This window comes from Cydia strobilella, chromosome 10 (genome assembly GCF_947568885.1).
Source record: "Cydia strobilella chromosome 10, ilCydStro3.1, whole genome shotgun sequence".
Taxonomy (NCBI): domain Eukaryota; kingdom Metazoa; phylum Arthropoda; class Insecta; order Lepidoptera; family Tortricidae; genus Cydia; species Cydia strobilella.
Window position 1 is genome coordinate 3,746,225 of NC_086050.1, and position 24,386 is coordinate 3,770,610.

General features: G+C 36.8%; 1 protein-coding gene and 1 non-coding gene across 2 annotated transcripts; one reads left to right on the top strand and one right to left on the bottom strand.

The window, feature by feature from the left end:
- Positions 1 to 3,342: 3,342 nt before the first annotated feature.
- On the top strand, positions 3,343 to 3,663 carry LOC134744910 (uncharacterized). Its single transcript, XM_063678858.1, has one exon. The coding sequence runs from the start codon at positions 3,343 to 3,345 to the stop codon at positions 3,661 to 3,663; it is 321 nt and encodes a 106-aa protein (XP_063534928.1).
- Positions 3,664 to 7,104: 3,441 nt separating this feature from the next.
- On the bottom strand, positions 7,105 to 7,176 carry Trnam-cau (transfer RNA methionine (anticodon CAU)). The gene has a single exon. It is a non-coding gene; the product is annotated as a tRNA-Met (tRNA).
- Between the last annotated feature and the right edge of the window lie 17,210 nt (positions 7,177 to 24,386).

Sequence of the window (24,386 nt, forward strand, 5' to 3'; positions counted from 1 at the left end):
TACTCGTACCTTCTATTACGCAACTATTTCTTAATCAATAATAACTAATTTAGAGTATTATTGGGTTCTAAACAGAGTCTAGTAAATAAAGAAGACTGACAGCCCTCACATAACGCCGCGAGAATCGTCAATGTTGTAGATGATATGTTCTTGGGTGAATCAATTTTTAGAACACTTAAATTCGTGTCCCTAGACTCCTCTCCCTAGCAAAGAAAAATCGATTTTTCAAAAACCATGTTAATATATATATATTTTTTAATAACCTGTAGTATCCCACTGCTGGGCAAAGGCCTCTCCCTTAGATTTCCATGACTCCCGTTGCTGAACTGTTTCCGGCCAGTTATTAGTGAAGGTGTCTAAGTCGTCCCGCCATCTCCGCCTGGGCCTGCCACGTCCGCGCTTCTTTTGCGGCATCCACTTGGTGGCTATACTAGCCCACCTATCCGGATGCATGCGGCAGACGTGACCTGCCCAGTCCCACTTCAGCCTAGCGGTCTTCTCCCCTACGTCAGCAATGCCTGTTCTGGAGCGCAGTGTAGTGTTTCGGATGCGATCCATCCTTGCGACACCTAGAATGCTGCGCTCCATTGCTCTCTGGCAAACCTTCAATTTGGACTTCTGACTCTCGGTGAGCGACCATGTTTGGGCACCGTAGGTTAGGACAGGCAGAATACACATGTCAACGAGTTTACGCTTTAGTGACATTGGAAGGTCCCCCTTCATTAGCTCCTTCATGGACCAGTAGATGTTAATTTTTTAACATTTTTATTTACACGGGATTATAAGATCCATAAGTATTAATTTAACACATTAAAATTAACAACTTGATCAGATAAAAGATACATTTTTTTTTTCATTTTTTTTTATCCAGAGGCCGTGAGTTCAAGTCTCACCCAAGGCAGTATTTTTTCCACTTTTAAATTTATTCTAAGCTTAATATCGATCGCAGACGTTTCTGCTTGTTAAAAATTAATTTAAGATACATTTTGTACGGTAACGCAGCAGAAAAATGTTTTCTCCCATACAAAAATCAGGGACATACCATTTTTGTATTTTTCTGCTGCGTTACCGTACAAAATGTAACTTTTATCTGATCAAGTTGTTAATTTTAATGTGTTAATTAAATATTAATGTATCTAGTAATGCCCGTGTAAACAAAAAAGTTAAAACATCAACATGGTTTTTGAAAAATCTATTTTTCTTTGCTAGGGACTAAAACACGAAATCAGCTAGTGTTTTTAAAGTTGATTCACCCTTTTACATCTTAGTTATCTGCTTATAAAAACTGCCACCCTACTATTTATTTATTTAATTACCCTATTCATATTTAGTTATAATTTAAAAAAGTAAAAATGTAGTTGACTGACCGCATTTGTAGTCATAAATGTAGATTTAAAGAATAAATAATGCATTTAGAGCCCCCACAGATCTTAAAATTAGATGGCGCCATTAAATAAAGTTTTATTTAACTTGACAGCGGCCAGGAAAGTTAAATTCGACTTTCCTATTCTCCCCGTTTAGAATTCATAAAAGAAGTAAGTAGGTGACAGATTTTATACGTTTATAAATCTAAAATGAAAAAATAGTAAAGAGCACGCCAGGAACGCGGAGTATAGGTTGTTCGTCTTGTATATAAACTAGTCTTTGATTCGATATAACAGACTCGTATGTAATTAATGTGTTCATTGAACTACTCGTAAATTATCTGCTAATACGCAGTAATCCGGGTAGGTTTCTGTATACATAATGTTAATTTAGAATGTAGAACAACAGATTTTAATCCATACTAATATTATAAATGCGAAAATCTGTCTGTCTGTCTTTCTGTCTGTGTGTTCCCTCTTCACGCTAAAACGGCTGAATGGATTTAAATTAAATTTGGCATAGAGATAGGTTGAGTCCCTGAGAAGGAAATAGGATAGTTTTTATCCCGAAAATCATCCCTTAAGAAAGTAAAAAGCGGGGTGCAATTGAGATAATTAATAAAGTGCCTGCTAATTTGTGTGCATAATATGCTCAAATTGAATGATTGCTATGAGAATTTTTCCAGGCGCTATACTTACTTTAGCTGCTGTTACTAAGTCCACGAAGACGAAGTCGCGGGCAAAAGCTAGTTAAGTAATAATGTTATGCCTAATATCAATAATTTATAGTTACAATTAAATGCGGCGCATAAATTTTAATTTGATACACATAGGTAATTATTTTTAGGGTTCCGTAGCCAGGAACTCTTATAGTTTCGCTGCTAATAAGTAAAAATTGACTTTGAACTCTATCGCATTTGATTTAGGTTTCAAAACAGCAAGCTGAGTTGAAGCTTTACAATACGGATGCTGAACGATCGAACGAGCAATGCCCGTGATAACGAGCCCCTATATCCCTTTGCAGGTCTGGTTCCACGTGGACAGGACGGGTTATAACGAAGCTCGGAGCACTGAAGCAGTATCGGCCCAATTCAAACAATGCTTATAAGATATTACAGCGATACGATACAGATCTGTCAGTATCAAAGGTGACATTTCTTCAACCAAAAACGTCACTTTTGATACACAGATTGGTGTCATAAGTGACATCTTATAAGGAGTTGTCGAACGCCATCTTGGTCATAATCAAGTCGGGATTTTTTTTTTTTGCTTATTAACGTTATTTAAAGTGTAATACTGATAGATAATTATGCAGTAAACTAATGTGGATGTGTGCTGATAATGAAGAATCAATCTAGATGCGAGTTTATCCACCGTGCTGGCGTCAACGCCAAGTAGCTCTACATGGCCCTTGTATAGTCCTGCTATCGCTTTACAAGAGCTAATAACCGTAAAATATTCGTCTATATTATAGCTCCCTGTACCGTGACACTGGCTAAATTTTCCCATTGGTGTAGCCATTTAATTTTAAAAACTGAACTGAACTGATATCTTATAAGCATTGTTCGAATTGGGCCGTTTAGTCTTTGAGGATGCGTGCTCAGGGGTTGTTTGGTGCAGTGTTTTCAGCTAAGAGTTTTTGAACAATCGTAGCGCTTTTTTATCATATAGTTCATACAGTTGCCAAAAATATGAATAGCAACCTTGAGGGCTGTTTGTCGTAATTTCATCCATTCGAGGCCTGGACACCTTTTTCTAGTACCTAACCTTATCGATTCGAAACCTGATTGAACAACTTTCTCTCGATTGAAAAAAAAAATCGAACAGGTCTAAAACGCACTATTAAATTTTGTAACCATTTTTACACAAAAGCTAATATGAAAATTGCTTCTAAAATCCGGAATGATAGTTTTTATCGAACCTCATCGATTATTATACTAAAAATAACAATTAACAATGATATCCGTGATCCGTGAAGATGTTGAGGTGGGCGGCCGGTGTGACGAGACTCGATAAAGTACGTAACGAATACATCAGAGGAAGCTACAAGGTCGCCCCCATCACCGACAAGATTCAAGAATCCCGATTGAGATGGTACGGACATATCATGAGACGCGACAAAGACCATGTCGTGAGGAAAGCCCTTGCACTACCAAATAATAAGAGAGGCAGAGGCCGCCCGCCTGCTACGTGGTGGTCCACCATATCAATGGATTTGGAACAGAGCCAGTTGAACAAACAGACAACCCAGGATCGACCGACCTGGCGCTTAAGAACGAGGAGGGCCGACCCCAAATAATGGGAAGAGGCACGGAAAGAAGAAGAATGATATCCGTGATCCAGGCACGGCCTTCCGCTCAGCGCTCAGCGAGCTGCGTTCGGAGGACTTAAACTCACTGCACCTTAATATGGGCTCTGTGTAGAATTAAGAAATGTATGAAATACGGTAAGAAAAATTAAATAAAGCTTAAAACGGTTTTCTACCTTATTATTTTGTACTTCCCGTTACAACACTGACCCAATGCCTTAATATGGGACAGCCGAGGCGACCGGCTACCATCCTCAGGATGCTGTTATTGCTGCTTTTTACTCGTCTCAGCAAAGAGGCTCCCCTCTTGCGTCTGATGGCATGGAAGCCATCCGTGTGCGCCTCGGCAAACAAAGGCATGTTTGCCGAGGCGCACACGGACACATATTCCACGATCTATTATGATCTTTCATGGAATTCCAATGATTCCAATTCTAAAACAAAATAAATGTTAAACCCAGCTCTAATAGCACGTCTTGCGCAAACTATTGTTGGAAGTGAACTTTACCTAATAATATTAAAATATCTTGAAATCGCGATTTCACCAAACTGAGATTCGTCTTCGTTTACCGCGATAGTTACTCATGAAATAAAACTATGAAAACGGATTATATCGCGTATATTGAATTTATACTACATTTCGACGTTTCGAACTCTTTACAGCGTTCGTGGTCAACGGGTGAGAAAGCTGTAAAGGGCAAGCGGGGTCGTAGTTTTAAACTGAGATTATTTCAAACAGTTCGAAACTGATTCCCTTACACATTTTTCTTCAATTTCTCACAATTGCAAAGCCCCAAACAAAAGACGTTCATACGACTCAACCTCTCGTCAAGAATCAATCATGATATCAATGGAATTTCGTCGTAATCACTCCCATTCATTGAGATTTGAGAATCACAAAGGGAACGTCAGTAGCGCATCAGTACCTATTTTATTTTACGAGATTTTAACGCTTCAGCGTCAATCTGCCTGTTATAAGATCACAATCTACATGAGAATTCCAATTACGATGGAAGCATGCGTGAGAGGAATATAGAGGCTGCTTGTGAGGAGGAGTTCGGGAGTTAAAGAAATCTGGAAAGGACTAAAGTATTTTTTTTTTAAAAAAAAGCGCTTAAGACAATTAAAGTACTCAGTCGATTTTCAAATCGATTTTATTATTAGAAGGAACCTAATACTTTTGAAGCGTGGGCAGCTTGTAAAATATGTCTCATTTTGTAGAAAAAGATATTTTGTCGGTTTACAATAAAGCGTTACTAACGTAGAAACCTGAATAGAAAACTATGCTATCCTACTATCTATCTTTATGTAAAACCAGCAATGCCAGTGCGGTGCTTATGCTGTTTAACTTCACATATTCCACATGAATGTTTTAGACATTTAGGAAGCAACCTCCTTCTATTGAGAAAATTAATCAATATAATATTGTCAAATTATTTTGTTTCCTATCTTCTGTCTTCATACATTCTTATATTATTTTGCGACACGGAGTTTTTATTTTTATTTGGTTGAATTTTATCGTTACATTTTTATACCTATTTGCCCCCACAACTCACGAAACGAAGGTTATCGAATGCAGCACTTAAAAGCTGACTTTTGACTTGTTACGGGTTTTAGTTGTATAGTGACTTCATATAATAGAGCCTGATGCGGTTTCGAATCTTTGTACTACAAATACAAAACAAGTAATGTTTCAAGTGAAATATACTAACAAATATTTTAGTATTTTGATGCGTTAAGTAATAAATATATATATTGCTATTATAAAAAGAATCAAGTACCTACCTACGTTTCATTATTTCCGGAGTTGTGTCTATTTTATAACGTTTTATATTACCATCAGAAAACTTTAGGTAGGTAAAGGCATAAGAGCTATATCTTATCTTTTCTTCTAAAAGGCATAAGAGCTATATCTTATCTTTTCTTTTAAAAGGCATAAGAGCTGTACCTTATCTTTTCTTCTTGTCTGTTACCTTCCGTGATTCTTCTCACCTGATGGTCTCATCGGAAGATCAGCGCTGGAAGTCACCAGCAACATGCTGAGATGAGGCCATTTCGTGGCACTTTAATCTTATTTTATGTTTTCTTTTGTATTATGTTATGTCTTGTTTGTTTGTGCTTACGAATAAAATCTCATTCTATTCTATTCTATATAAGTACATAAAACATATCTTTGATATTTTTTAAGTATTTGGATACATTAAATGCTAAATATATTGCTATTACGAGGTTTACAGTGTTTTTACTTGTAGATTATCTAGTTATAGGTAATAAGAATGTTTCAAGAGTATCGAGTTCCTTTTATTATGTCCGTTATTGTATCTATTTTGTAACGTTTTATCTTACCATCAGAAAATTTTAGGTACGGCATAAAAGCTGTACTTAAAAATACCTTTGACATTTTTATGACATTGGAAATGAAATTTTGTATTCACGGAAGTTTAATTTCCGTTATTCTGTAGATTGTGATTAAGGTCATCAAGCTTTTGTACTGTGATTTATAAAGTCTGAAGTGTTTCCTTTATTTTTTTGTTTCCTGAAGATGGGCACAAGACATGACGAGTTTTGCAAGTTACCTTGTTGTTACCTAGTTGATATTATGTTATTGCTTTTGATAATTGGCAATATTAAATTTAATTACTAATTAAATTATAATTTAATTGAAGCATTTATTTACATACAAGATATATACAGTGGTACTACGTAAACGAAATTAATAACTAGCTTAAATCTAAAATAGGCCCTTGAGGCATTGTACCAAGGATGCTGGCGGCATTTCCCCGCTGTATCGCAATGCTTTGTGCGAGAAAGCCGCCAGCTCTTCGGTCACCAGTTACGTCAACCAGACGCTTCGCGATTTCTGCAAACAACTTATGCGCGCTGGGACCCCATGGACCTAGAGTTTCAACTCCAAATGGAACGAAATGATACTCTCTACCGAGGCTCTTATATTGATTACGTTTTAAAATTTCGGCGCTTTCCGCCGCTCCGCCCGCTTTTACATTAGTCTGTTGGAGGTAAAATTTAAATTAAATCAGTAGTTGCAACGCTAATTGTTTAATAATACATATACGAAGCTGAGTACGTCAATGTTATTAATTAGTTCGAATTGGAATTGCTTGGTATCAACATCAACCAGTGTTCGATTTGAAGTTTGAGCAACATCAAAATATTTTAAACTAGTTAAATACGGGTACAATACGTACGGGACATGACATAGCGTTGTAATACTGAGAGCAGTTCTCAAAAAGTTACTATATTTTACAATCGTGTTATTTTTATTTTACATAAGGTTTTCCAACTAGGGAACAAATCAAATTATTTTATGAAATATTTTTTGATTTATGTTTTTTGAGTAGTCACATTACTATATATAAATTATAAACTGAAATAGATAACATACACTAAAGAAAAAGTGACCAAGGCCACCGGTGGCCGAGGCGGGAATCGAACCCGCGTCTTCAGCTTATGCGGCTAACGTCCTGACCACTAGACCACCCGGCTACGCCAGCCAGCCGCGTATGCTGAAGACGCGGGTTCGATTCCCGTTTCGGCCACCGATGGACTGGATCAGTTTTTCTTTAGTGTGTGTTATCTATTTCAGTTTATACCTTAATATTTTGTTTCCAAAAGCACAATAATTTAAATATTTAAAGAAACATTGAGGACTGAGAATTCCGAACACCGGGCAAAAACTGCAGAAGATTGCGTAGGAAAGCGGACCCTGGCGCCAGGCCGGGAAAACGCTAGGTTGAAGAAGAATATTTAAAGAAACATTATGGGACATTCATACACAAATCGACTGTTGCTAATCATTTCATTATACACTAAAAACCTTCCTCAAGAATTACTCTATTGATAGGTGAAAACCGCATCAAAATCCGTTGCGTAGTTTTAAAGATCTAAGCATACATAGGAAGAGACTGACAGCGGAAAGCGACTTTGTTTTATACTATGTAGTGATGCGTTATATTAGACCGCGGGCCAGGAACAGATTTCCATGACCAATCGCCTCCCGGGCGAAAACTCGTATAGTGGTTAACGGCTATGAATGATAAACCCTCGTGAACGTCAGCTGCTGCTCCGTTGGTGGGTGAGGAATGGCAGCAAATAAAGTGTATAAAAAAAATTTAGTCATCGCCTCCCGCTTGATAATTTGTCAGATGATAGTTTAGTTTAGGTTTAGATGCTATTGTGAATAAACAAATTCGTCACCCGATTGTATCGCTGTGGAAAGACCGTCAGCTGGTCACATGAATGATGAATGATGAAAAAGAAAATTCTTTGTCATCGGCGTCATCGCCTCCCGTTTGATACTTTGTCAGAAGATAGTTTCGATGCTATTGTTAATAAAACAAATCGTCAGCCGATTGTATCGCGGTGGAAAGACAGTGTTACGTGTTTCGGTGGCTGCCATTCCTCAACCCTCCAACGGAGCGGCAGCTGACGTTCACGAGGATGCATACATACATACATACATAGCCGTTAACCGCTACACGAGTTTTCGCCGGAGAGGCGATGACTGACTAAATTTGCGCCTGGCTCGCGGTCCATATGGTTATTTCGTTTTTTGCAAAACCGGAGATCCCTGCTTTAAACTGATTAGACACACGTTATTGTATAAAACCCTCCTTTTTCCATCAGAAAATCATACCACTTCTTGTATTTAAACTCCACTCACCACCACTAATATTTATTATTGGATCCTGAGCATTCCAGTAGGAAAGCCTACTAAATCTGGCGGGCTATTTATGATGTGCACGTGCTAACTTCTATGATAGCACTTTGTGAAATACTTTTGTTCAAATGGGTTGCGGTTGAGAAAGAAACAGATTATACGTTTATTGGACTTTTTAAGTGTACTAGGTTAGTAGGGCAATGAAGGAAGTTTTTTATATGGCGACAGCGATATATTAGCAAATAGTTTTGACAGTTCTAAAAAGAAACTGATTTGACTAGTAGGAGAATACCCTATTGTATAATGTATTATTAATTTTTAGGGTTCCGTACCCAAAGGGTAAAAACGGGACCCTATTACTAAGACTCCGCTGTCCGTCTGTCTGTCTGTCACCAGGCTGCTGTATCTCATGAACCGTGATAGCTAGACAGTTGAAATTTTCACAGATGATGTATTTCTGTTGCCGCTATAACAACAAATACTAAAAAGTACGGAACCCACTGTGCGCGAGTCCGACTCGCACTTGGCCGGTTTTTTTATACTTCAATAAGATTGATTAAATATAAATTGTGTTTAAAAATAACTGCTATGTTTTTTTAATAATTATCTGGTGCTTTATTTCATGCATGGTGTGAAATAATTTATTTTAAATACAGTGTAATACCCTATTAATACTAAGTAGTATAATTATGAAATAAAACTATGAAAACGGATTATATCGCGTATATTGAATTTATAATACATCCCGACGTTTCGAACTCTTTACAGCGTTCGTGGTCAACGGGTGACACCGGGGTCACCCGTTGACCACGAACGCTGTAAAGAGTTCGAAACGTCGGGATGTATTATAAATTCAATATACGCGATATAATCCGTTTTCATAGTTTTATTTCATGAGTAACTATCGCGGTAACCGAAGACAATATTAGTATAATTATAATAACCAATAATAACGTAACCTGTTATTACTATCAGAACACTGGCGTCTTTTATTTAAGTATGTATCGAGTAAAGGGGGTTTAAATCCGAGGTGAAGGTCGGCTGGTAAGTTAATATTGAATTTACTCATCTTATGTATTATTAAATTTAGTCGGCATCGGCACAGATTAATAAATAATTACTACGTAACAGATACATCATTCCCATACTAAAGCGAAAATACCTACGCTATAATAGCCTACAAAATCTTAATAATAATACCTGCTGCTCAGGACGAGAAGAAATGTACCATAAGTACGCGCACAAAGAGTCGACACTACCTTGCTCGCCGTGCGAGTCACGTGCCAACGCGTCATCGTAAGAATGCGCTAGAGTTGTACTGTTAATTATGTTATTATTGTAATAAAACGAATGTTGCGAATCAACCATATTTTTTATTAGTCAATCAAATATAAAAACAACCTGACTCAAAAAACTCCTTAATTTACGATTTACCTACTTATGTTCAAAGAAATAAATGGTGACAAAATTCATAAAGATAGATTTAAAACACTACTCACCTTTCTTCGTCTCTCGGAAATGAAAAAAACGACAAATTTTCCTTTGTTTTTTAACTTTTATACCCATCTACTGCACAATAATTACGTGGTTTCGGCATTTCGAAGCGTAGGCGCGTGAAACGTGCGTTGCGAGCGCCAGGCGGGCGTTCGGCGGCCCTCTGTCGGTTGTATCGTCGACGATACTCCGAGCGGTAGGCATATAGCGCGAGGCCTTGAGCGAGTGAAGGAGGCCTGGCATCGGGTTGACATAGATCATTTTATTATTAGATAGAACACATGAAACTCCTCAAGGTCACCAAATAAGTATTAAATAACTACTACTACTATTGCTACCACTACTACTACTGCTATTTAATATTTACAGCTCATTTAATTTTATATATTTTTATCACCTCTCAGATAGGTAAGTTACAAATATCTTAGAAAATAGTTACCTTTTTTTCTATCCTATCTGAGTGTCCCACTGCTGGGCAATGGCCTCTCCCCTTGATTTCCACGACTCCCGATTTGATGTTTCCTCCGGCCAGTTGTTCAGGAAGCTGTCCAGGTCATCCCGCCATCTCCGTTTGGGCCTGCCCCGTCCACGTCCCTCTACCGGCATCCACTTGGTGGCTAAGCTAGCCCACCTCTCGGGATGCATGCGGTAGACGTGACTGGCCCAGTCCCATTTGAGCCTAGCGGTTTTCTCGCCTACGTTACCTACAGGTTAAAATTAAAAGCCTAGCCTAACCGTCATACAGTACCCGGCGATAAATATTGCACATCGGGCTTTAGAAAGAGAATATTGGAGACAACGAGAGAGATAGAGGCAACGCTCTACGAAGCCGAAATTCCGATGTGCAGTATTTATTGCCGGGTACTGTAACATACTATAGATAAAAGCCATCCTATAAAAAATAAAGCCAAAGCGCTATTTTCATCACTTGGCTTTTACAATAACTGAGTTTTAACGCGATACTGAGATATGGACTCGGTAATGAGTGTGGTGAGTGTGAGTTCTCTCAAATGCTTCATAATGCGGAGTTTATTTGATGGTGTCCGTGGCTTTGGAATCTTGCGTAGGTATTATACAATATCCTCTAGGTAAACGTTGACACGATCAATAACTAAGTATTGAAATAGCCTTAGAAGAATTGTATTTCTAAGGCTATTATTATTATTATTATTTATTCATACCACAAGAACGGTTACAGTATACCAATTACACTTGCTACTACTTACTGCTATATACTTAGCTTGTAAAATTTTTGACCTCTAGTATGCGTGTGCCAAATGGCTAAACTGGGTCTCTATTGTTCAAACAATACACAACAACATCAACATCATGACAATCATTATGACTTTCAATAATTATGTCAACATAATTATTGAAAGTCATATTATCATTAGTCATAATTTGGTTTTTCTCAGAAACGCTTAACTTTTCAGGATTGCCATAAAACAAACCTAACCTAACCTATCTATAGGATAACCCGAGGAAAATCCTGAAAAATTAACGGTTTCACATTTATGACTAATGATAATATGACAATCATAATTATGTCAAACAAAGGGACCCCGACTAGTTGCGGTTTTTCTTTTAAATTGGGCTCGTACGGCTTCCACTATCTCCAGATATACAAACTCTAGTCAGCAATACGTGAGATATCCAAGCGTCGATCCATGCATGACTGTTACATTATTTGGCTGGTGAAATATTGGCATCGCGCCAACCCGGCAGCCATTTTATATAGGAATTGGCACTAGCTTATTGAGACCATAGCTCAAAGAGACACACACATATTAACATCAGTACGCGTGGGCTTTAGGTAAAGCCTGTGAGACAATATTGAGACAAAGTACGGCCTATAAAAGTGCGTGTAGATATTCATTATACGGTTATCGTTTCTCCAAGGAAAATAGTTATTAATTAAAGCATGCGCTGGATGCTTCGTATAGGAATCTAAGATCTTAGTACAGATAGTAGGTATTTAAGCATATTCTTAGTATTCTTACACAAATATGTGTAGGTATTTAATATTTAAAAAAAACTTCTGATCAGTAGGTATATTATTTAAATAAGGTAGGTACTTATTAAAAAAATAATGCGGGTAACTTCCTTAATTTGGTTTGTTTGTGGTTATTTTACAAGATGGTTACCACCATAAAATAATATAGGTAATTAAGTGATTACCGTGCATGTAAACTACACATTCTCCAAATGTACACTATCCAGTGATAATTATCACTATAATTTTTATCATCCTCAATCATGAGAAATCGATCCGAGAGAGAGAAATAAAGTAAGATTGCCCTTCAACAACCAATTTGTTGTCCAGCTATTCCAAACTCCATATTTTGATGCACTCTTAAATTTGAAAGGTGATATTGTTAATTCAATATTATGAAATAAAACTATGAAATCGGATTATATCGCGTATATTAAACTCGTTGACTACGAACGCTAAAAAGGGTTCGAAACGTTGGGATGTTTTATAAATTCAATATAAGCGATATGATCCAATTTTATAGTTTTATTTCATGAGTAACAATCGCAGTAACCGAAGACAATATTACATCATATTTTAATCCACTTCGTATATATGTATAGGTATATATATATAGCGAAATAACAACACATCTTCAAAGTTCGGTTTCTTGTGCATACCATCAGCCGCAAAAGTGCATGAGCGCTTTATCATGGAATTAATTCATAATTTCTCCATGCAATTTCGCAGCTCACGTAACGTCTTTCTTACTGTTCTTACCAGATCTACTGCCTCAATGTTCCAGCAGTTAAGTTTGTGCATAAAACTTATTTACCCAGTTTCTTTCCTTGCGATTCGTGCGAAAGACATTCCCTTGTATGAATCCGGGATGTGAAAGTGGAAATAGCGCGGTGCGATAACTTAAGTTGAATTTTACAGTTTTTGTTACTGCTATTAAGGTGGAACTTCAAGAATAACGCCAAAGTTAGTCCCATTCAATATAAATTCAACGTGAAGATAAGCTAATATTTGTTGTAGTTAGACCGCGGAAACTATTTATTTCGAAATATTTAAAGCTTTAAATATCGGCAAGGTTAGGTTAGGAGGACGGTATTTTATCATTTTTTGGAGCAGCAAATTCATTTTGATATATTGGCGTTTAGGTACCCAGTTAAAAAATATTACAAAGTATGGAATTGTTGCTACTTAAAACCGAACATTAACTGAATAGGACGCTTCAATCAACAGCAGGATATAAACAAAATATAAAGTAAAACTATTTATTTTTACAAAAAAAAGACGAATGCGGATTTAATTTTGAGGGACCCTATTACTACTCCACTGTCCGTCTGTCCGTCTGTCTGTCTGTATGTGTGTCTGTCTGTCTGTCTGTACGTCTGTCTGTCACCATGCTGTATCTCATGAACCGTGATTTTTGATTGATAAAATTATGTATTTCTGTTGCCGCTATAACAACAAATATTAAAAAGTACAGTGGCCGAGTCCAACTCGCACTTGTTCGGCTTTTTTGTAAATCATTATATTATCTTAAATGTCAACCTTCACTGTGGATAGTGTGGACGCACTCCTCCAACCTATCCGCAAATTCCGAAATTAATGCGAAGCATACGCCTTACGCCGTTGACTGGACAGAAACGGCTTTGGACAGAGTAGCATGGCGGTGTTTGGTGTCGGAGGCCATGATCCACTTCGGGTCGTCGCGCCACAGCAGTAAGTAAGTAAGTATACGCCTTACAGTACCTACTAAATTAAAAGCCTTTGGTACGATACGCCTCAATAGCATACGCTGATGCTCTGCTGGCCAGCGATCCATTTGTCATTTAGAGTTAGACCATGCTAACTTGGCAGCAATTTTGATAGCACAGACTGTGCAAGTGTTATTTGAAACGTCAAACATCTATGATTAAAAAAGATATTAAACGTTTTTAGGGTTCCGTACCCAAAGGGTAAAAACGGAACCCTATTACTAAGACTCCGCTGTCTGTCTGTCCGTCTGTCTGTCACCAGGCTGTATCTCATGAACCGTGATAGCTAGACAGTCGAAATTTTCACAGATGATGTATTTCTGTTACCGCTATAACAACAAATACTAAAAAGTACGAAACCCTCGGTGCGCGAGTCCGACTCGCACTTTGCCGGTTTTTCAATAACACTTGCACAGTCTGTGCAATCAAAATCGCTGCCGAGTTAGCTTGGTCAAACTATCAATCCGTAAAAGTTTCATGATACTTAAACAACCCCCGCGTTTCCCTCGCACTTCGATTCGAATTATTTGAATTTAAAATCGGGAAACTGTCGCTTGTCACTCTGTATACCTAATACGAGTATAACATTTGTAACATTTATTTGTATGTAAACCCACATTTGTAAGTTTCAGCTTCATATAGTTTCTCATTAACGACATTATTTGCACATCTCCGTATCAAAGTCAGTATGCAGAAAATTAAAAGGAAATTCGTGTAAACGAGAGTCACAGATCACTTACTATATAACTAGATAAAGCATATAAAGTGAGTTGTAGTCACAAAAAATTGGCGCTTACATACTATTTTTTATAATATATTAATGCATCTACTTATTAAAATTAAAATTTTGTCCATCGAGATATCATTTTTAACCCTTAATAGGGCAGAGATATGAATTTCGAAATAAAACAACTTGAGTAAGTGATTTAGATATTTATTGTAGCCACAATCAAGATGATAGTAAAAAAAATTTTTTCAGGAAATCAGTTTTCATGAAAAACATGGTGGTAACTATATGCCCGTTACCTCTTAATGGTTTTTAGGAAGTGGTAAGTATTTTACCGTTGCCCGTTCTTGCTGCATGAGGCAATACTGTCCTCAGACTGGTGAAGCATGGACATGCCGTCTGTGGATGCACAATGAATGCTTTTAAAGCACGGCGTGGCGCATAAAGCCACTTTGCATACGTCACATCGTTACGTAGTCAACTAATTCCAAAATATCTTCGGAAGACCGATCAAGGGCCCCATCACATGTTTTCTTCTCATGGTCACCAGTATCTAAAGCATTTTTTTGGGGTTGTTTCGCTTATTGCCATATCGTCTACCTCTAGATAATCATCTCTGCTGTCAACACAATGCTCTTCGGCAACCTCTGAACTCAAAATTTTTGATAACCCTCGCATAACTTGGTTGTAGTAATTATACTCATTAACGAAATTAGAAATGTATTCCATGTCATCATCTGAATCACTTTCAAGGCCGGAAAGATCATTTTTAAGTATTTCTTGAATATCTTTGTCGGTTAACTTCTTTTTTCTAGACATATTTACTGAAAGCAAGAAAATAAAAAATATAATTTTAAAACTGATCCGTACTTTTATGACCGTAACGGGCTTTGGTAAAATATTTACCACCAACTACTTGCTATCTTCCGAAACCGTGGGAATATGTATTTTAGGGTGGATAGCACGTAATTATCCAGATAAAATAACAAATTACTACATAAAAATAACAAAAACCACTTACCGAAATCTTGTTAGAACACTTTGATAACAAATATTCGCTAAACACCATAAAAATTGTTCGACTTTCAAATTTTCTGCTTAGCCAGTACAGAACCTACGTTTGACACTCCACAGTGTTGCCAACATATTTTTTTATGAATGACAGGTTATGTATGCGTTCATAAACCTATCAAACCACCACATAAGTCAAATTGTATTTAATCTGTGCCTGGCAGAACAAAGTGGTAAGTATATGACCGGTGCCCTATTAAGGGTTAAAGTTTTTACTTTCGCAGTAACGAATTATCAAAATAATGTTTTCTTAAAACTTTTATTAAAAAAATACAAATATGAAACATTTTTGTTCACGAAAGAAGACATACAAGTGAATAGGTATATTTATTAAGAAGATTTAGTTCTAATAGTTAGCACTGTCCAGTTATAATTGTTTCATTTTAATACATGCGAAGATCGACCACACCATCGATGGAAAGGTTGCGGGACACTGTAGACCCAGATAAAGTAACATTACTTATCGACTAACGCGGCGTAATACGTAGGCTAATTACACGCGAACGCGAAGCGAAGCGATGAGGCGCGGGTTGAATCAATCCTTTGATACCTATAGAAGTGTTTTACGTGGGCGATCTCGTTGCGAACGCGAACGCCGTGTGCCCGCCGCTTCGCTTCTCGTTCGCGAGCTGTTGGCTTAAGCAGCGTAACTCTAAGGGCACACTGGAGAACGGATGACTGCTAGTGCTAATTACAACCCTTGCACAAAATTATGGTCGTATTTAGTTAATAAACATGGATAACGGGAAACTCGTAGGGAATATTAGGTACCTGTGGGTTTAGCTATATCAAAATAAATAATTATATCAAACTAAAGCTAACTCGAAGTAAACGGATAATCCTAATAAGAAGCATGCCATAGGCTGTCCAGTACAATTATTATTTTATTTCGTTTGTTAGAAGTGTTAGAACTTATTTTTAAAGCCGATTATTTTTCTGAGCATATTTTTGACCATATCTCGCAGAAAACGAAACTCCTCTGAAAATTTCTTCAACCAAAAACGTCACTTTTGACACAGACAGATCGGTATCGTATCGCTGTGACATCTTATAAACATTGTTTGAATACGGCCGTAAATTTCCAAATATTGGTGATTACTTTACGAATAGGCTAGCACCTCTTACATCTGGAGATGTAGTGGTAATTTTCCCTATACAAGTGGATGGTGATGGTGGATGGTGGTATGTAATTGTGTAATTCCCTATATAAAGGAATGGACTGAAAATATCTAATATAAAATAAGATTCTATGACTTTTTGCAATTATGTCCTTTTTATTTAAATCGATTGTAGTCATATCTATATTACCTACATAATTATATCGTTCGACATTATTTTGACGTAATTTTCAACCGTTAGCCTCCTATTAATTATGTGGAGTCTATAATGGCAGGTAAAGGTAATCTACGCCGGAAAGCGAACCCAAGCAACAACCAGCTTTCAGTAAGTTCTTTCATTAAAAGTTAAAGCCAGTTTTCAGCAGTTTACGCGATGTACTCGTAAGGTGAAATTAAACTGGTTATTTCGTTTGTGCAAAAACTACTTTTGTATAAGCTGTCAACGAAGTAACTTGTGTAGCAGTGGCTCTTATACTTTGTAGTCACGTACGTTTTTCGGGTTATTATATTTGATACCTAACTTGTTTGTAGGAAGTCAAACTTACACTATTCAAAGCGTTTTGTACATCCTACTCGTGCATTCTATGAAACATACGAAGCGCGTTTATAACGCGCTCCGTATACAGTACAATAATATCTTCAGGATGTTGTTAAAGCTGCCTTGTCATTGCAAGCATTCTAAGGATGATTGCTGATCAAGTTTGTTGTCCAATAATGATAAGCTTAATTAAATTAATTAAGTCTAATATAACTTTTAAGTATTAACATAGTTTTTAAGCCTTATAATATGTAATACTAAACACAATGGGATCATGTTATCTTGAAAATAAATAATTGAATTGAATTGAATTGCAGTGCGTCAGGCATGTTTGCCGAGGCGCACACGGATGGCTTCCATGCCATCAGACGCAAGAGTGTAGCCTCTTTGCTTAGACGAATGCAAGACAGTAATAACAACATCCTGAGGATGGTGACTGGACGCCTTGCCTGTCCAATTAAATGTTGAAATACTGGCCGGTCAGTTCGAACAACGTGATAATTACTAGATACGAGAACAATACGAGGTCTAATAGCTACAATATTTTATTCAAATTAGCTACTGTAGAATTGGATTGTAAAAGCAGTATATATTCATTACAAAGTCAGTCTATCGTTTCCAACAAAGCCTGTCAGTCTTAATATTGCATTAGCTCTGCACGAAAACTGGATATAGTGAAAATAGTCATAAATCATGGCACGAGTGTGTCAACTAGATAAATCCGGAATATATTTTAGGTTTTACCTTGATTGACAAAATAAACTGAGCTGTAGTTTATTCTGGTAGCAGTAAAATTGCTGCAGCTTTGCAGCAGTAGTAAGCAGGAGACTATACATCTCTTATATCTCTTGGCTATATCTTTACCAGTAATATCGCCCGCTGGTTTATAAATTATATAATTCTGTTAGCAGTTTTTTTTTTTACTACGATATCATTGAAAGTTTGACTGTCTACTATACTGGTTTTATTCTAATTATTAACTAGGATTTAGTAGTTAGGGTAACTATTTAGTAGTTGGCAAATCTAAGCAAACGATCCCCAATAATATCTTACTAGCCCCTCTGTAGGGCTAAGATGGTCAGTTTTTTATCATCTGTCACGTTCTAACAAGTATGTAAGTGCGAAAGTGACGCATGACATTACGATTTTTATATAATTGTTAAGAAATATTACTGGACATTTAAATTAATTGCTTATTTGACATACACACTGATTGTAAATATTAATTTAGTGCATGGTGCATGCTAATTGCTATTAGCTAACAAACAGAATTTCGTATGCCCTTGGGTACGACATAGTGGAACAATTTTTCTTTTTTACCATCATATGCAATATCATGTTGTGTACACCTATGATCGACGAATAAATAATTTGTTTGTTTGTTTGTTTGTTTGTTTGACATGATAAGTGACAAAAATGCGACCATGATATAGCCGCTGAGTTAAGTAGGGCTTTAAATTTAACACCACCGGGGTTTTCACGTAGAATAAAAGCAAGCTGAAATATTGGCTGGGCGTAGTTTCAACTATTCAGCGGCTTTGCAGCAACGCTTACAAAGTGTACGTGTGAACATTATGGCCAAATGTACATATAAAGTTGGGGTAAAATATGGTAACAATACTTCCGTAAGACACAGACATATTAAATATATTAAAACGGGTATTTCACGTATTTTTAGTCGAATATTGAAATGAAATTAAAAAATGCTTTATTGCCACAAAAAAAAACCAGTACAAAATATAAATTATTTAAACTTATTTAAATGTACTACTCTAATAAAGTATAGTTAAATATACCTTATATCTAACAAATAATGTGGCAAATATTTGAGAAAAACCTGACTGAACAAATCAAAATCTTTTATAGTTGGTCAAGCAAATATTGTCAGTAAATAAGAACAAAAAAATCTACACTCATCCCCTTCTTTTGGGCGCCAGCACCAGTGCAAGACAAAGACAGTATGACTCTCTCCATCTACGCCCGAAATGAGACAGTCCCTTAACAAACTTTAAATATTGCACTACCTACTGCCTTTCAAAGATTGCTCCCAAATATAAACAAAAGCCTACGTCCAAATTCGACTGACAGTGAAGGCTGATTTCGTTACAAAGAATCAAAAGACATTATTTACTTCATCAGTAGAGGAAGAACTAAATAAAGTCTTGTAATAAAGCTCCGTTTGAACTGAACGCTAAACTTAGCTACCCTAATAACGCATCCACTGGCATTCCAGAAAGCGCTTTAGCTCCATTATTACTAAATACGTACTGAGTCCACAGCTGCTGGCGCTATATTGTGATGATAGCTAGGTAACCATGTGCGCCGTAATTGCTCGGTAACAGGGTCTGTTTTGATTTTAACTGTACATTAAAATCCCTACTAATACATTTTATAAATGCGAAAGTAACTTTCTGTCTGTTACATCGTCACGCGTCGCGCGTCGTAAGTTCGTGTTCTTCTCTCACTGAGCGTTAGCGAGATAGAAGTGCGTTTCTAATTTTATTTTTTTGTACGTAAAAAGTAATCGATACGTTCCCTCAAACATGATATGATATTGCCGATTTATAGAAGCAATTTTCATATTTTTAGCTTTTGTGCATAATTTGTTACAAATTTTTAAAATGCATTTTAGACCTATTCGTGATTTTATTATATCGAGCGAAAGCCGGAAACTCGGTCAGGATTCGAATCAATACAGTCCCCCGATAAAAACCTCTAGATTGCTAATTAAATTTATGACAGCCGTATTGTGAACCAAAACAACGCAACGACTTTAAAAATTCCGTTTTCTGAACCTTGTGCACCTTAAATCGGTGACCCTATTTAGATGAATTATAGTATGGAGATTAGGCAGTATGAGTATGAAGAAAGAAAATGAAGGAAGAAAATTGGTTTGAACTTTTTCAACGACTAATCGCGTCGCACTGTTAATTGGGCGGGACATGTTGCCAGACAGAGTGATGGCAGGTAGGCCAAAATGTTAACAGAATGCTGGCATTGCTGGCCGCTTTCAGACGAAAGGAGTGCCTGGCGTCCGTTGGCTCGTTGGGTGGACGACACTCGGAAAACTGCGGGTCACTTCTGGATGAGATTGACACAGGACAGGGATAAGTGGCGTACTAGAAGAGAGGACTATGCTCAGCAGTGGGCGATAAAAGACTGATATGATGACTGGTTAACCCGACCTACTTAAACTGTTTGTCCACATGTCCACGTTTGCTGGGTTTACGCATTTGCAACAAATTAAACCACAACATTTACATATAATGAAATGCCTAAATAAGCCTGGGTTACACCTAAACCCAAAACACAGCTATTGCGTCCTCCTCATATTGCATTCACATACAAGTACACCCATTTGTAGCGAGTAGTCGCACCTCGAACAAAAATAAATGAGCGATACGCGGGCAAAAACCAGTGATCGTTAAAGAGTTCGCTAAATTTTATTGTATGGAAATTTTCAAAAGCGCCGGGTGACGTTGATCAGTCTGTCAAGTGCGGATGGTGCAACTGGCACTAATGGCGGTATTCTGATTTTAAAATCTGTAAAAAAATTAATATTGTCGTATGATACGATCGCTAGCGTCGATAGGTGAGTGCGAAATGCACTGTAAGTTTATATATTTAATCTCGCTCTCACTTCTTAGTACCTACATGTCATACATGTCAAAGTCGGGTTATAAAATTATAGGTACATTTACAATTTTACATATATCTAATGTAACAAAATGAACATACATACAAAAAAGACACCAGGACCCTCTCCCCAGCCTGCATGTCTGATTAAGCCACTGCAAGCCCTTCGCTGGTTTTTAGGAGAGAATATTAAAATATCAAAATTGTGAAACCAGAATAGGTACCATTCTAGATAATTTATTCATTAGATGCATTCTGGTTATTGAATGCTGTGGAATGTCGGTATGCCAACTAAATCGGTATTAATTGATATAACCGCTAGTATGTGCCATCAAATCACGACTATTGTCTGTGGTGTATACATTTAGCACTAGATCGCTTCGAGTATTTGCTAGTAATTGATATCGGTTTCCGTTAAACATGATATATTATTAGACGTTAAGGGATATAATCAACACGATTTAATTATTGTCCGTTACTATTGGAAAGAAAAGTCCTACGTCTCCGATTAGAAAAGTTGGTTAGAATTCTCCAAAGGTTACCAGTTTAAAAAAAAATATTGAATATATATATATAGGTATATATATATATATATATATTTATTTTTTTCGCACTTAAACTATCGTGAGATATATTTCAAAAATATATATTATATGTCGCCAAAAGCGACTAAAAATAATAGTGAGTAAAAACCGTACTGATAAATATATATTTTTTTTATTATAAACTGATCTATTATTTTATATAAGATGTCTTACAGATGTAGTGCATAATTGTGTTCCATCGTATTTTCTTGGAAACGTTCGTAATTTCATGCTACTTCAGTCAACCTCAGTACTTATTGTACCGAGGCTGACTAAAATAGCAAGACACGTTGGTACGTTTCCGTGAAAATACGATGGAAAATAATTACTTATGAATGAAATCGTTCGCCTCTTTCCTCTAGACATCGTAACGTTAAAGGAATCCAAAGCCGATTTTAACGCTGTACCCTTACAGATGATGGGATGCATTATTTCAGTAGGTACAAGACACTCAAATAAGAAAAATGTGATATGAAACGTACCTAAGTCGTAAATTTTAATGTTTTGTCGACAGAAGTGACCTTATCTGAAACTTATTTTACCCATAAGTGCCTAGTACTTAGTAGAAATCACTACTTTGGTAATGTAATAAAATGAATGTCACGAAAAAGTCGAATAGGTACTTATCTACACTTGCCTCAGAAAAACACAATAGATAAAGAAATCAACAACTAACAAAAAGTTCTAAGTGATTCCTAGACTGACGCGTCGTCCTTTCACGCTTTTTCTCAATCAAATTTCTCTTTCATTGAAAATAACTTTTCGACAGAAAATATTCAAATGTATCTTCCACTTGAGCAGTTCTAATAAAGTGACATATTGATGGACATATTATATTGTACCCTCGAACACCCATGTCATAAGCATAAGAAACTTATGGGGCTACAAAGTTGTATTTGCCGTTAAGAAACTTAGGTCTCGGGAAATTATTTATGAAGGCATAAGAGGATTACATCTTTATTGCCGGAATATGTAACTTTGTATGTCACGTTCTAAGTTTTAACGTTCGGCTTGCCGTTAATATATCAAGGCCCTGAGTTTTTGGGTATTTATTATGTATATAGGTTGGGTTTATTATGCATGTAGGTTTCTTTCTTCCGGAAAACGTACATAGAAACCGGCGCAATAGCCTTTTTTCACTGGGTATTGAATCTGTAGGAGGTACCTATTTACTCCGTTTAATACATAACTAGCGTTCCGCCCCGCTTTCGCACGGGTTACACAAAACCAACAAATTATACACCTAGTCAAGAATCACTCTATTGATAGGTGAAAACCGCATGAATTTCCGTTCATTAGTTTTTGAGTTTATCGCGAACATATAACAGACAGACAGTCGCGGCAGGAGACTGTTTTATAAGGTGCAGTGATATTATAAGCCGAGGCATATTGTACTTCTTGCGACTCAGTTTTCTCATAAGCAAACTTAACTACTTAATCATTTAGTACTGTCCATACTCGTACCTACCGTAAAATGGGGTGAGTAGGGTTCGCGGGGAGAGTTGAGTTATGAATGGGGAGAGAAGAGATGAAAGGGGGGTGAGATGGGATTTTAAGGCTACTGCTACAAAAATAATGTATTCCAATTTAAAATGGAGCTATAGTAATACTCATAATAAAAAAAAACGATCCAACAATCTTCCAAAATCACCTATGTATCAAATCCCATCTCACCCCAATTACGAGGGATGAGGTGGGATTTCCTGTTTATCGTCAAAGTTATGAAAACGAACTACCCAAAATAAAATAAAAACTAAAATACAAACGTCCGGAACACTTATTATATACACCATTCAGTTTGCATATGTAAAAATAAAATGTTATCGAGGTTTGAATGTCAGTTTTGCCCCTACTCACCCCATTTTACGGTACTTGAAGTTTTAAACTAATAAAACTACTAAACAACTAACATTAAAATTACAGTTTGTTCGATTAGTATTTTGCTTCAAGCCTTAGTCGATACATTTATATTAAAGGGCTTGATACTATTTTGTTAAGGCTGTGTTTCCACCAGAGTTATAGGTAATGTAATGTAAGAATAGACTCACTTCAGTTACGCTATCCTCGCTCAGCGCTGCTTAAACACATCCCTCGCTACCAGCGGTCGGCAACAGGCGGGCCGCGAGCCTCCCTGGCTATTTTGTATATAATATTGACAAACGACAAAATCATAAATATTAACAGAGTGCGGCCCGCGTCAACTTCGTTAACTACTATGTGGCCCTTGGCTGCTAAAAGGTTGCCGACCGCTGCTCGCTACGCATCCTGGTGGAAACACAGCCTTTAACCATAATCAGCTCTGAATATATTCAAGCAGAAAAATCGAGCCAGTTTATTTTAGCTCAACTTTAGTTAGCTAGATTAGCTAGAGAATCTAACTAATAGGTATGTGGTGGCCTGGAATATTGGGAAATTGCCATGTGACTGATCCGTATCGGCAACGTTGCAGCAAAATAGGAAATTTCCAGGGAATGTTAGATTAGATTTGAGAGCGCCACAAAATTAGCTTACCAGTGAATCTATGCCAGAGGTCGGTAAACTTTCGTTTTTGCATACTATTTTTTTCAAGTTATTAATATTTTGGAACATAATAGTTTCCTCTTAGGTGATGTGAAAAACAGTATGTGTCACACGGTAGCAAAATTATATCCACCTTGGGCGTTAACAATTGAATTCCTCACTACGCTCAAAATTCTATTTTAGAATCCATCGCTACGCTCAGAATTCAATTATAGAACCCTTCGCTTCGATAAGGATTCAACGTACGCCCTTGTGTAATAACAAAATCGGTTTTTGAGATATTAATCAAAATTTATTTCTTTAGTAAACAATATTAAATAATAAAAGTTATTTATTTAGATAACCAAGATCCACATATTGTTAGCTACATATTTTATGTTTTACTTATAACTAAGGTTAGTAGGTTTATAATAAAATAAAATAAAAATAAAAATTAAATTGAATTAGTGCGTTGGGGTAAGAATGAAAAGGTTTTTTATGCGGAGTAAGATGAAAAGTCGCCCGTTATGCTTCGGCATACGAACGATTTTCTGTCTTGTCCCTCATGAAAAACCGTTACAATTTTACCCCAACGCACCATGAGTCTGGCTTATTATTTTTTCCAGTGTAC